The 13564-nt window shown below is 38.4% G+C and overlaps 1 protein-coding gene across 1 annotated transcript in view; it reads left to right on the forward strand.

Annotated features, from left to right (window-relative positions):
- The window catches only part of ARHGEF10 (Rho guanine nucleotide exchange factor 10), a 249456-nt gene that overhangs the window by 65147 nt on the left and 170745 nt on the right, over window positions 1-13564 (forward strand). The window contains exons 10-11 of the mRNA XM_007944435.1: window positions 7979-8142; window positions 11159-11275. Coding sequence (XP_007942626.1) covers window positions 7979-8142; window positions 11159-11275 — 281 coding nt within the window. The remainder of the gene's footprint in view (window positions 1-7978; window positions 8143-11158; window positions 11276-13564) is intronic.

The raw sequence follows: 13564 nt of genomic DNA on the forward strand, positions 1-13564 counted from the left end.
GGTGTCCATCAACTGACAAATGGATAACCAAACTATGGTACATACACACAATGGAATACTATGCAACCCTAAAGAATAATATAGAATCTGCAGAACACCACATAACATGGATGAACTTGGATGACATTATGCTGAGTGAAGTAAGTCAATCACAAAAGGACAAATATTTTATTAGTCCATTATTGTAAAAGTCAAAGAAATGTTTATCTATGGAAGGACATGTTCTTTTTTGGTTACCAGGGGTGGGAGGGTAAGGGAGGGAACACTTAGATAGATAGAGATATGTATCGATTTGGGTGAAGAGAAGGGCAAAGTACCAACTGTGAGTGGTCATTATAGTGGCATTGAGGAAGAGAAAGACATAGAGAGGTACGTGGGAGGTACAGACAACAAAGATGAACCCTTTTTGCACATATGGTACAGCGTTGTCAGTGAAGGCAAACATGGGTATATTGGTAGGTAGATGCATGGACAGGCTCAACTAGTAGGTATCTCTATGAAGCAGGGAGTATACCCAAGAACATGAATAGGGTTGGCAGACAATGGTCCTGTAAGTTTATGTGTATGATCTGAATTCCCAGGTGTATAGTAGAGCTGACAAGGGGCATAGTTGTAGTCACTGCTTGGTCACAGCCAGCTACCAAGAGGGACTGAGTAGTTGAACCTGTGGGCTCAGGACCATAGTCTCAGGGGACATCAAGCTCGATTGGCATAACACAGTACACAAAACATTGTTCCACCTCCTACTTTAGCGAGTAGCGACTGGGATCTTAAAAGTTTGCAAGCTGCCATCTAGATGCAACGATGGGTCTCTCCTCGTCCAGAGCAAAGAAGAATGAAGAAAACCAAAAATTAATGGAAACAATTAGTCCTAGTGACTGGTACACCATCTGACCTTCAGCTTATCCGACTATGAGACCAGAAGAACTAGATAGTGCCCGGTTACCAGTCATCCACTTGGAAGGGGATCTATGTAGGAAATCCTTGATAGAGAGGGAGAACAATGTGGAACAAAACTCAAAATCATTTGGAGAAAAAAAAGGGGGGGGCCAGGTTTGTTGGTCCAATAGAACCTGGTGGAACCACTGAGACTATGGCCCCTACCTGCCCTTCAGGTCTGGAAGTGAACCCATGCCTGTGACTTCCAGCCAACAATAGACAGGTATATGAGTTGAACATTTCCCTGAGATAGATACACTGCTTGGAGAGAACAATCGTGGGAGAAAGAAGAGCTGCTTATGCACAGGGAGACAGCTCAGGGGGCAGGATTGCATGGAGGGATGGACACAGGGAAGAGGTAACTATAGGGAGGAAGTGGGAGGGGAGCTGTTGCATTGTGGTAAATTGTGGTCAATGTCTTGAGACAAAGTTTATTTGAATTGCTGTACGGAAAGTGAATTTGCTCTGTAAATTTTCACCCAAATCACAATTAAAAAAAAAGAAGAAATACCATTTGACCCAGGCATTCCATTACTAGGTATGTATCTTAAGGAAGTGACAGGACAGGACAAGAACAGATACATGCACACCCATGTTCATTGCAGCACTTTTTACCATAGGAAAAAGAAGGAAACAACCTAGGTGCCCATCAGTAGAAGAATGGATAACCAAACTATGGTACATGCACCCAATGGAATACTATGCAACCCTAAAGAATAACATTGAATCTGCAAAATACTGAATAATGTGGATGAACTTGAAGGGTATCATGCTGAGTGAAATAGGTCAATCACAGAAGGACAAATACCGTATTAGTCTATTATTATAAAAAGTCAAGGGAAGGTTTTTATATGGAAGGAAATTTTCTTTGTTGAGTACCAGGGGTGGAATAGGAGGGGAGGAACATTGCTAGATAGGTAGAGACAAGTATTGATTTGGGTGAAGGGAAGGGCAATGTGTGGGTGATCAATACAGTAACATTGAGGAAGAAGGTGAGAGAGGTGCATGGGAGGTACAGACAACAATGATAAACCCTTTTGCATATACAGTACTGTGTTGTTAGTGATGGCAAACATTGATCTACATACAGGTGGATAGATGGCTGGATAGGCTGAACAGTTAGGTATGTCTGTGCAGGGGGGATTGTGCCCATGACCATGCACAGGATTGGCAGACAATGCTTCTACAAGTGTATTTGTATGTTCTGTAAGAATTTCCAGGTATATGGTAGAGCTGACAAAGGACAAGTTTGTAGTCACTTTTTGGCTACAGCCAGCTACCCAGAGGGAATGAGTAGTTGGACCTGTGCGTTCAGGACCATGTTCACAGGGGACAGCAAGCTCAATTGGCATAACATAGTACACAAAGTCATTGTTCCACATCCTATTTTGGTGAGTAGCAACTATGATCTTAAAAGCTTGTGAGCAGCCATCTAGATGCAATTATGGGTTTCTCCTCATCTGGAGCAAAGAAGATTGAAGAAAGCCTAAGACACGTGTAAACAATTAGTCCAAGGGACCGGTACACCATGTGAACCTCAGCCTATGACTATGAGACCAGAAGAAGTAGATGTTGCCGGCTACAACTGTCAACCACTCGGAGGGAGATCTATGTAGGAGATCCTGGATAGAGTGGGAGAACAATGTGGAGGAAAACTCAAAAGCATTACAAAAAAAATTAAAAAGGGGGTGTCAGGTTTGTTGGTCTGATAGAGCCTGGTGGAACTCCTGAGACTGTGGCCCCTAGCTGCCCTTCAGATCTGGAATTGAACCCACTCTTGTGGCTTCCAGTCAAACAAAAGACAGGCATGTAAGATGAACATTTACATTAGGTAAATGTACTCCTTGGAGAGATCAGTCATGGGACAATAGAAGGGCTGTGTATGCACAAGGAGACAGCTCAGGGGACAGGAGTGCATGGGAGGGAAGGCCTCAGGGAAGAGGTAACTATGGGGAGAAAGTGGGAAGAGAGCTGTTGCTTTGTGGGAAATTGCAGTCAATATCATGAGACAAGGTGTATGTGAATTTCTGTATGGAAAATGAATTTGTTCTGTAAACTTTCACCCAAATAAAAAAAAACAAGAGTCATCAATGGCCATTTATGGTAAAAACTCAATAATAGTAGTATACTTTCTTTGCTTAATAAAACACATCTTAAAATCTACAGCAATCATCCTTAATGGTGAAGAGTTAAAAGCATTTATTAATTAATTCATTCCACAAATACTTTTGAGCACCTATTAAATATTAAGCACTGTTCTAGGCTCAGCTAAACAAAATTGCTGCTCTCATGATTGCTGTATTGTGAGAGATCAGCAAATTTAGGTCTATTTATAAATAAATCTCCTAGGTACTTTTTAGTAGATATGCTCATAAGTAATTACTTAAATAAAAAAACAGAAAACCAAATTCACTGTCGTCGAGTTGATCCCAAGTCACAGCGACCCCTCCTTGGGTTTCCGAGGTGGTATCTCTACAGAAGCAGATTGCCCAGTCTTCCCTCTGAGGAGTGCCTGGTGGGTTTGAACCTAGATTAGCAGTCAAATGCCTTAAGCACTGCACCACAAGAGTATATGCTGCAAATAAAGTGTGTACTAAATACTAGTTTTTATAAACATTGGTTAAAAAATGCATTCTTGGGTAATTAATTCTATTAGTTAGGTATTTCTTCACATAGAAGTTATGATTTGGAGTCTCTGAAGCCAAGTAGCCCAAGCTGTACCAGTAGCCCATCTATCAAAGGTGATAGTGGTTCTGGTTAGACTCAGTTGTGTCCCCTTTATAACACTCAGCAGGGATCCAGGTGCATACAGGCTCAGTGAAGAATTGTGGAACTATTCATTGAATGAATACCTCTCTCTTTCTTAGGGCAAGAGAAATTGGCTTAAAATTGCCACAAATAGTTCCAAAACTATTGTGGCAGTAAGAATCAAATGTCTTACACCCACTCTTTACTTGTCATCATGGTTAGGTTCCAAAGACCAGGTCGTTATGTGAAAATTGATGTTATGAGACATTGACGGATGACCACATTGGATCATGAAATGGAGGGTGACTGCATCATTACATAACTGTTAAACCACTGAGAATCATGGCCCAGCCAAGCTGACACATAACCTTAACCATCACAGCCAACATTAGTCTTCATCTTGTATCTCAGCATTCTTTACTGCCATATGTTGTTGTTGTTGTTGTTATGTGCCGTTGAGTTGAACCTGACTCATAGCAACCCCTCCTTGGGTTTCCGAGGTAGTATCACTATGGAAGTAGACTGCCCAACCTTCCTTCCAAGGAGTGGCTGGTGGGTTTGAACTGCCAGCATTCTGGTTAGCAGTCAAGTGCTTTAGGCACTACGCTACCAGAGCTCTTTTAGTGCCATACATGTGTCATTAATACACAAAATAGTCAGAGAGTAGATTTCTCACTATCTTGTAAATGCAAAATGTCTCACTATTCTTATAAATGCTTAATGGGACAATAAATGAAGAGTAGGTGTATTGTGTATTTTTTCTCGGTTCCCAAAGCATATTTATTGAACAATATCATTAATATCACACACAAGCAAAATTTTGCTGAACATAACTTAAAAAAAAACAGCTGCATCAGTATATTGACATGGAACTTCCAGAAATGCAAGCTGGATTCAGAAGAGGGTGTGGAATGAGGTATACCATTGCTGATGTAAGATGGATCTTGACTGAAAGCAAACAATACCACAAAAATGTTTACTTTTGTTTTATTGACTATGCAAAAGCATTTGACTGTAACTATAACAAATTATATATAACATCATGAAGATTGGCAATTCCAGAACACTTATTGTGCTCATGAAGAACCTGTAATATACCAGGAGGCTGGCATTCAACCAGAATAAGGGGATTACTGTGTGGTTTAAAATCAGGAAGGGTTGTATCCTTTCACCTTATTTATTCAATCTGTGTGCTGAGCAAGTAATCCAAGAAGCTGGACTATATGAAGAAGAATGTAGCATCAGGATTGGAGGAAGATTCACTAACAACCTGCAATATGCAGATGACACAATTTTGTTTGCTGAATGCTTCAAGATGACTTGAAGTACTAGCAAATGTGAACATGGTGATACTTATGAACCTGTGTTTTACTTATAGTTGTATTTCCTAGGGAAATTACTGTACAAACATACATGTTCAGGGATGTTTATTTGCAATGCTATTCATCAAAAGGAAATGGTGTGGGAAAAATGCAACCAACTGTGGCTCCACAACAGATGAATGGATAAACAAATAGTGGTGAATATATTCAAGGGACCACTGTGTCGCAGTTTAAAAGGAGTAATTACATATATAGGAGCTCTGGTAGCATAGTGCCTAAGGCACTTGACTGCTAACTAGAAGGCTGGTGGTTCAAAGCCACCAGCCACTCCTCGGAAGGAAGATGGGGCAATCTACTTCCGTAGTGATACTGCCTCATTAACCCAAGGAGGGGTCGCTATGAGTCGGGTGTGACTCGACGGCACATAACAACAACAACAACAAATTACGTATATATACTTTGTTGTATATACCCAGACAACATTTAATTTCTAGAGTTTTTAATCAGATATTTGGATGATCTGTTTTGTAGTCTGAAAGAATTAATCTGAATTTATTGGAAAAATTTTTAAAAAAAGTACGGTAGTATGAAATATCAGTAGAATTTTGAAATGAGAAGTTAATGTCTAATTTCTCATTTGCAATTAAAACAAATGTTTGTTTTAAAATGTCATTTGTATACTAAGTTTGATTTTGCCCTCTAGAATATATTAATCAGTGCTTAATTACTATGAGTTTAAGGCCGTATTTTATTACAGTGAACATGAGGACCCACAAGGAGTAAGTTTAATAGAGAATATGATTATATTTTTAAGACCCGGAAATGCCATCCTCTTATTACTTTGTACAACCTTTAAAAGAAAATCACTCTTAATCTCATGAAGCCGTTTATGTAGAAACATCTGCTAAAATAAAGAACTATTTATGGGTTCGATCCCGAGTTTTGGCACCGAAAAAAGAGAAGTGCTTGTGGTTGTTTTTGTTGTTAGCTGCTGTTGCGATGGCCCCAAGTCATGGTGAGCCATGTGTGACAGAGCAGAACTGCTCCTAGGATTTCTGTGTCTGTAATCTTTACAAAAGCAGTTGTGAGGGATTTGTTCTGTGGAGCTTCTGGGTGGATTTGAATCATCAACCTTCAGGTTAGCAGCTGATCACAAACCACTTGTGCCACTCAAGCTCCTCTCTTTATAGTAGCGTATTTAATGAATAATAGAAATTAGAGAGACACTAATATTCTAGGAAGGAGCTTGGTGGTGCAGTGGTTAAGCCATTGGCCGCTAACCAAAGGGTTAGTGGTTTGAACCCAGCAGCTGCTCTGCAGGAGAAAAGACCTGGTGATCTGCTTCCTTAAGTATTACAATCTAAGAAATCCTATGGAGCAATTCTACTTTATTCTATAGGGTCATTATGAGTCGTAATTCCATGGCATACAACAGCAATAACAATATTCTGAGATTTTGAAGAATGACATTTTCATTCTTTGGAAGGCTTATTGCCAGTGACCCTGCATTGAAATACAGAAAATAAAAGTCTGTATGTATTTTCACGCTGTACTATGTATTTTTATATTAATCAGGGTATATCACATAACTCCTCTTTGTCTTGATAAGTTTGCATCTATTTGAAGGAAGCATATTAATTATGAATATCAAGTCTTTTTGCTTGCTATGGGAATACAGAGAGGCTCGTGAAGCAACTCAGTTCAGTTTAATTCACATTTTCAGAATACAGATTATGAAATAAAAGACAGGGACTTTGCCCTCAGAATTTTCTTTATAAAGATACCTTGACATCATATTTGGTAGCAAACATGATATGTTCTTCAATGATTCTAAAATGATTGATGTGATAAAACCATTTATTACAGTAGTAGATTGTTTATAAGTTTTATTAGACGATTTTAAGCATAAAAGCAAATTTTACCATTGTTTGAAGTGAGATACTTGCATCAGTCTTTGAATATCATCTGTCTATATGAGTCGGGGCCGACTCGACAGCACATAACAACAACAACAACAACATATCTATTTAAGGAGCTCTGGTAGCATAGTGCCTAAGGCACTTGACTGCTAACCAGAAGGCTGGTGGTTCAAACCCACCAGCCACTCCTCGGAAGGAAGATTGGGCAATCCTACTTCCGTAGTGATACTGCCTCGGAAACCCAAGGAGGGGTCGCTGTGAGTCGGGGCCGACTCGAAGGCAAATAACAACAACAACAACATATCTATTTATGGGAGCTCTGGTAGCATAGTGCCTAATGCACTTGACTGCTAACCAGAAGGCTGGCGGTTCAAACCCACCAGCCACTCCTTGGAAGGAAGGTTGGACAATCTACTTCCGTAGTGATACTGTCTCAGAAACCCAAGGAGGGGTCGCTATGAGTCGGGTTTGACTCGACGGCACATAACAACAACAACAACAACATATCTATTTATGGGAGCTCTGGTAGCATAGTGCCTAATGCACTTGACTGCTAACCAGAAGGCTGGCGGTTCAAACCCACCAGCCACTCCTTGGAAGGAAGGTTGGACAATCTACTTCCGTAGTGATACTGTCTCAGAAACCCAAGGAGGGGTCACTATGAGTTGGGTCCGACTCGACAGCACATAACATATCTATTTATATTCCATATTTTTATCTAAAGAAAAATTTTCCTTCATAAGTACTCTACAGTCTGCAAATGATTTGGTGTAATTGTGATCTTCAGCATATGAATGGGGCTGAAGGGTCTATCAGAAACACCCAAAGAACTTTTCAAATTGTACAGCTCCCAGTTTAACATTCTGGTCGTTCTGATTGACACCTTTCTAGAGGAGCGCACCTGAGGCTCTGCATTGTTCCTCCCAATTATTCTCTTCTGCTTCTGCTCTCCTCCCTAGACCATAGGGTAGAACAACAAACCAGGACAAACAATAACTATTGAACTCTATATTTTTATGTTAATTTAATTTTGGAATTTTATTCATTCAGATGAAATGATTTATGATGATGTTGAAAATGGGGATGAAGGTGGAAACAGCTCTTTGGAATATGGCTGGAGCTCAAGTGAATTTGAAAGTTATGAAGAGCAAAGTGACTCAGAGTGCAAAAATGGAGTTCCTAGGTCCTTCCTGCGTAGCAACCACAAAAGACAAGTATGTATTTTGTTCATTTGTGTAACAATATTCTTACAATGACATATAAATGGGACTGCTGAAAATCTAATTTAGGTCAATAAAGTATTAAATGTTCATTTTTAAAAATGTTGGTATGTATTTTAAGAAAGCATACTGAAGAAAAAGGCATATTTTATTATACAGAGTAAATATTGCCATGAAATTATGTCACCAAAAATATTCTAAACAGGCTTACCATCTTGACTATTTTAAGAAAGTAAATAATTATCCTGTGAATTTTTTGTGTTATATAATATTATGTACCTCACACGTAATACTGTTTATGCACATTTACTATTTGCTGTGCACATTGAATAGAGGAGGTTTACTTAAGGAACAGTCCAACTTTATTTTCCTTTAAAGTGATATTTGGAACTTCAGTGTTTTCCTCCTGAATAATAAGATAACTCCTGAGATTAGGATCCTAGGAGAAACTTTGAAGATTTAGACAGTGAATTCTAAGATATTGAACTAAGATATCAAGGCAAATCATCAAATTAAGGCTTTCACTTTTCAATAGTAACTGGCTATGCCATATATGTAATAATAAAAAAAATTGTATTTTATTTTTGGCTGTTTATAAAAGGTTTGGTTTATACTAGTTCTATAGGAATGGGAGTGTACTGTATATACTTTACATATGAGATTGTTATGTGGGTTACATGCACTTCTTAACTAATGACTGTCAGGTTTATGCCTAGTGTGATAGTCTGGTCAGTCTGATATTGTTAAGGTGAAATACTTATTGATCCAAACTTTGACCTGATGCCCCCCCTACCATCAAGTCAATTGGAGATACCTGGATTGATATATCCTTTAGATGTAACCTACAGATATCTTAGCATTTACAAGTTATTACAGGTTTCTTAGTATTCTCATATTCTGTAAACTTGTCTCATAAAACTCAAGAGGAATCTACAAATTTTTGGTGATCAACTTGACTACCTGATATTATTAACAAGTCTTTTCTAGGTAGTTCTTTTTAATTACCTAGAACTATGACAACTAAGATTCAATAAACAAATTATAGTTTTTAACAGCTAATAATTAAGGTGATATTTCACTGAATATAACTTATTCATATATTATGGATTTATATTAAGATTTTAAAAATAATATGATGGGCTTTTATTTCAACAGATGTGGTACAGGTAGTCCCTAGGTTATGAACCTCCCAGTTCTGGACAAATCATATTGGCCCTTTACTGTTATGTAAATATGCCTTCGCTTTAAAACAATTGAACTTTCTACTTGAAATTCTTCATCACAATCACCTTCACTTGGTGCCCATGCAGCTTTTAAATAATTGAAAAGACTTTAAACCTTTTCTTGCACTAAAACCAAACCCACTACCATCAAGTCAATTCCGACTCATAACCACCCTATGTGACAGAGTAGAACTGTTCCTTAGTATTTCCAAGGCTGTAAATCTTTACAGAAACAGATCACCTCATCTTTCTCGCACCTACCAGTGGCTGGTAAATTCAAACTCCCAACCTTTTGGTTAGCAACCAAATGCCTTAACAACTGCCACCACCAGAGCTCCTAAAACAAAAAACCCACTGCCACGGAGTCGATTCTGACTCATAGTGACCCTATAGGACAGACTTGAATTACCCCATAAGGTTTCCAAGGCTGTAAATCTTTATGGACACAGAAGCAGAATGCCTCATCTTTCTCCCACAGAGCAGCTAATGGTTTAAAACCGCCAACCTTTTGGTTAGTGGCTGAGTGCCTTAACCACTGCACCGCTAGAGCTCTTTAGTGCTCTGAAAACAAGGCTACATAAGAACTGTGTGTACCTGTTCTGATTGACAGTTAGGAGTGCCTGTATTCAGTGGGTGCCTTGGAACAGTTGTAAAATATGCTTACATTTTGTGTTCATTCAACATAGTTGATTATAGTACAAACTGAGCTAGGTCAGGTGTTGCATCTCTGATGAGGCCATTGATATTAACTTAAAGTCTTTGCCTCAGAATAAATGTATATTATTAAGAAAACCTCCTGCAATGTCCAGTTGAGAATGTGTAGATGGTTCAGCAGCCTTTCACTGCTAGGAGAGTATATACATTAAAAGCTGTAACAAAACTGGTTCATGAGTGCAGAAAAATATTAATGAAAGTAATACAGAGCCCTGTACTTACTTTATTTTTCCAAACTTCTGCATAGTACAGCATCCTGGGACAGGAGTGGGGGATAATGGGATGAGTATATATGGAAAGTTACAACAGTGCGTTTGTTGTTTATGCCTGTTCAAGATAGAAGTACCAAATTTTCTAGTTTAAGAAGTCATGTTTTAAAAAGTACAAAATAAAACTGCTTAATTATTTAAAAGTTATCTCAAGAAAAGTCTTAAATTTCTATTAAAAATTGCCTAAAATAGTATTTGTCTTAATTACCATGGGAAGTGTTAGCACAGGAGCGGTGGGACTTTAGCTTATGTGTATTTGAGTTATTTGTGATCATGTGAAGAATCAAGATTTTCCTCCATCTCCATAACTTAGAAAGTTTGGAGACAGTCTGGAGACTATTAAATATCCATGTTGGCCATTTCAAGAAGATGCCACTATTCAGTATAATTTGAAATACAAGCAACTTTTGCTTTGGTGATGACATAATGGAATTATTTTATGTATTTTTTTATATAGTTGGTCATTTTAATTTCATCAAAATGTAAAAGAATGATTTTACATAGATTTTTGTTTCATTTATTTGCCCTTGGTTGGCATAAAGAAGTCTCCATTCTGGCTCACTTAAAATAGCATCAGTCTTTTGATCATGTTTTTATTTATTTATTTTTCAAAAATCAGCTGGGCTAGCAATAGGGCCTGTCCTGTGGTACGGTGTACATGGTTCCTGAGAAGCATTCATTCCAAGTTATGCTCTGGCACGTGAACACCATTCGCCAGACACTGATGAAGTACTTTTCAATGTAAGATTGTCTAAAAGTGCTACAGAGCATTTTGTGAAAAGATTGTATCTCTTTATGCTATAGCTTTCTCATGACCTAACCCGTTTAAAGGAGCACTATGAGAAAAAGATGAAAGATTTGATGGCAAACACTGTGGGAGCAGTAGAGATTCAGCAACTAAAGCAAAAACATGAACTGAAGGTAGTGTGGTTCATTTTTTGACCAGCTACATTGAAAATTATTATCTAAAAATAGACTATACTTAAACAAAGAAACAAACAAATGAAGAAAAAAAAAATGTGGCAACAAACTCAGTATCAATTTTGAGGATAACAGTGGTTCTCAAAGTGTGGTCCATTGAGCCCCAGGAGTCCCCAAGATTCTTTCAGGGGATTCTTGAGAAAACCTTTTTTATATTAATACTAAGGTATTATATACCTTTTCACTTTCATTCTCTCACTAGTGTGCGGTGAAATTATCCAGAAGCTACACAACATGTTATAATGTAGTTGATTGGACGCATAGTCCAGCTGTCTCTAAGCCAGACAAAGAGATTTCCAAAACTGTAAAACAATGCCACTTTTCTAAATTTTTTTGTTATTTTAGAAAATATAGTTACTTTTCATAATAAATATTATCTAAGATAGCATGTAATGGGATTGTTGTTGTCTTAATGAATATTAATAAGTAAATATTTAAAATTTTTCTGTTTTAATTTTTAATACAGTAAATATAAATAAATCAAACCCAGCTCTTTAGATTAAAAAAAAAAAACCTCTTTGGAGTCTGCAGTGATTTTCTAGAGTATAAAAGGTCTGAGTCCAAAAAGTTTGAGAACAACTGGATTAGAATATAATAATGACCAGTTCTTTGAAATGTGTTTTAAAAGGGCACTGTCAAGTAATTTTAACTTCAATTTGATCTTTGTTCTTTTGTGATTTGTTTATATGTGTTGAATGGTGCTAAACTGACAATAGATGTTCACTTAGGACTGTCTTCTGTCATAATCAGCTACTTTATTTCAAAATACTTTTGTGCCCCAGGCTTTTTAAAGGAGTGTCAGAACACTAGGAGTCACATCATTTTGTTAAGTTCAGTGTTGCACTGGTTCTCATGTAAGACACAGGTACAGGGGGATCATAAGCAGCAGTTCAGATGGTGTGGCCCGGAAGAATGTCAGGCTTTCAGGGAAATGTAGAGCTCCGTCAGGGTCAGTTGAAGCAGGGAGGGGAGACTGAGTGAAGGAGGCCAGCTCACTGGATAAGTCAAATTTGAAAATATGTACACCTGGGAGGAAGCACATGCTAGGAGGAACAGAGAGAATGAGAAGAAATGTGGAATCTTGTTGAGAATCAGTGAGAAATAAATTTGGGTAAGTAATTCAGGGCCAGGCCCAGAAGATTCACTTCATTTAATAAATGAGAATTAGAATTGCACTAACACGTAGGAGACCTGGATGCTATTAATTGACGAGCTCTGTGGCCTTGGGGAAGCCATTTAATATCTCTGGAACTCTGTGTCTTTATCTGCTTAATATGGAAATGGGGCTTTCAAATTCCTAAGGCTCCTTTCAGATCTGTCTTTTTGTGAGTCTCTGTATAAGGGAACTTGAACAAGGATTATGCTGAAAACCAAGGTTTAGTAACAAAAGTCTAGGATTAAGACAGACCACGATTTGGAGGGATAATGTTGGGGACAAAACTAATTAGAGGTGCCTTGCAGTGGGTCTGGTTTTGTTTGGATGTAGTAAAATAAGCACACAGTAAATGGACCAGAATTAAGGCTAAAGCAGTGAAAATGTAGAAGAAGGGAAATAGACAAGATGTTGCAAAAGATACATTAGCAGGACGTGATAATATATTAAATTTTAGTATTATAGGAGTCAGATAAACCAAGACTGACTTTGAAGTTATTAACATAGTAGAAAAGGAGAATTGCTGTGCAATCAGAAATTGTAGTTGGGGGTTATGGTTAGGGAGTATGAACATGGATGTCATTTCAGTTATGTTGAGTGTGTGCTCATGCTAGGACATCCTTAGGATGTTAGTCTTTAGACATTGGGAAATAAAAGGACTTGATGAAATGGTCAAGGCTAGAGTTACAGGCCTCAGTATGGCGGCTACCACTAATGGTATTCAAGTCAGTGCACTCTCCAAAGTAGTGAGGAGCAAATAGCAGAGAGCCCCGATCGGCAGGGCCACAGCTACAACTTCCAGGGCTTTCTGCTAATTAAAAACAGGCTCCCCTTCTTCTGGCTGACCTGGTCCACATCTAGGCAAGACTAGTTAGCAGGCAGAGCATAGGCTAACCTTCAGCCCCCACCTGGCCTCTCTGTTGGGCACCTCCAATGCACAACGAGAAGCAGCAGCCCTAAAGGTTCAGGTCTTGTACTAGGTTGGCAGGAGAAATAAGTCCCATGGAGGAGGTAAAAAATAGACAGAAGTAGGAGAGTGCAGGAGCAATGAAGGCAATAGAGAAGAGAATGCCAAG

This window comes from Orycteropus afer, unplaced genomic scaffold (genome assembly GCF_000298275.1).
Source record: "Orycteropus afer afer isolate SDZICR_OR568_19922 unplaced genomic scaffold, OryAfe1.0 scaffold00125, whole genome shotgun sequence".
NCBI classification, from domain to species: Eukaryota; Metazoa; Chordata; class Mammalia; order Tubulidentata; family Orycteropodidae; genus Orycteropus; species Orycteropus afer.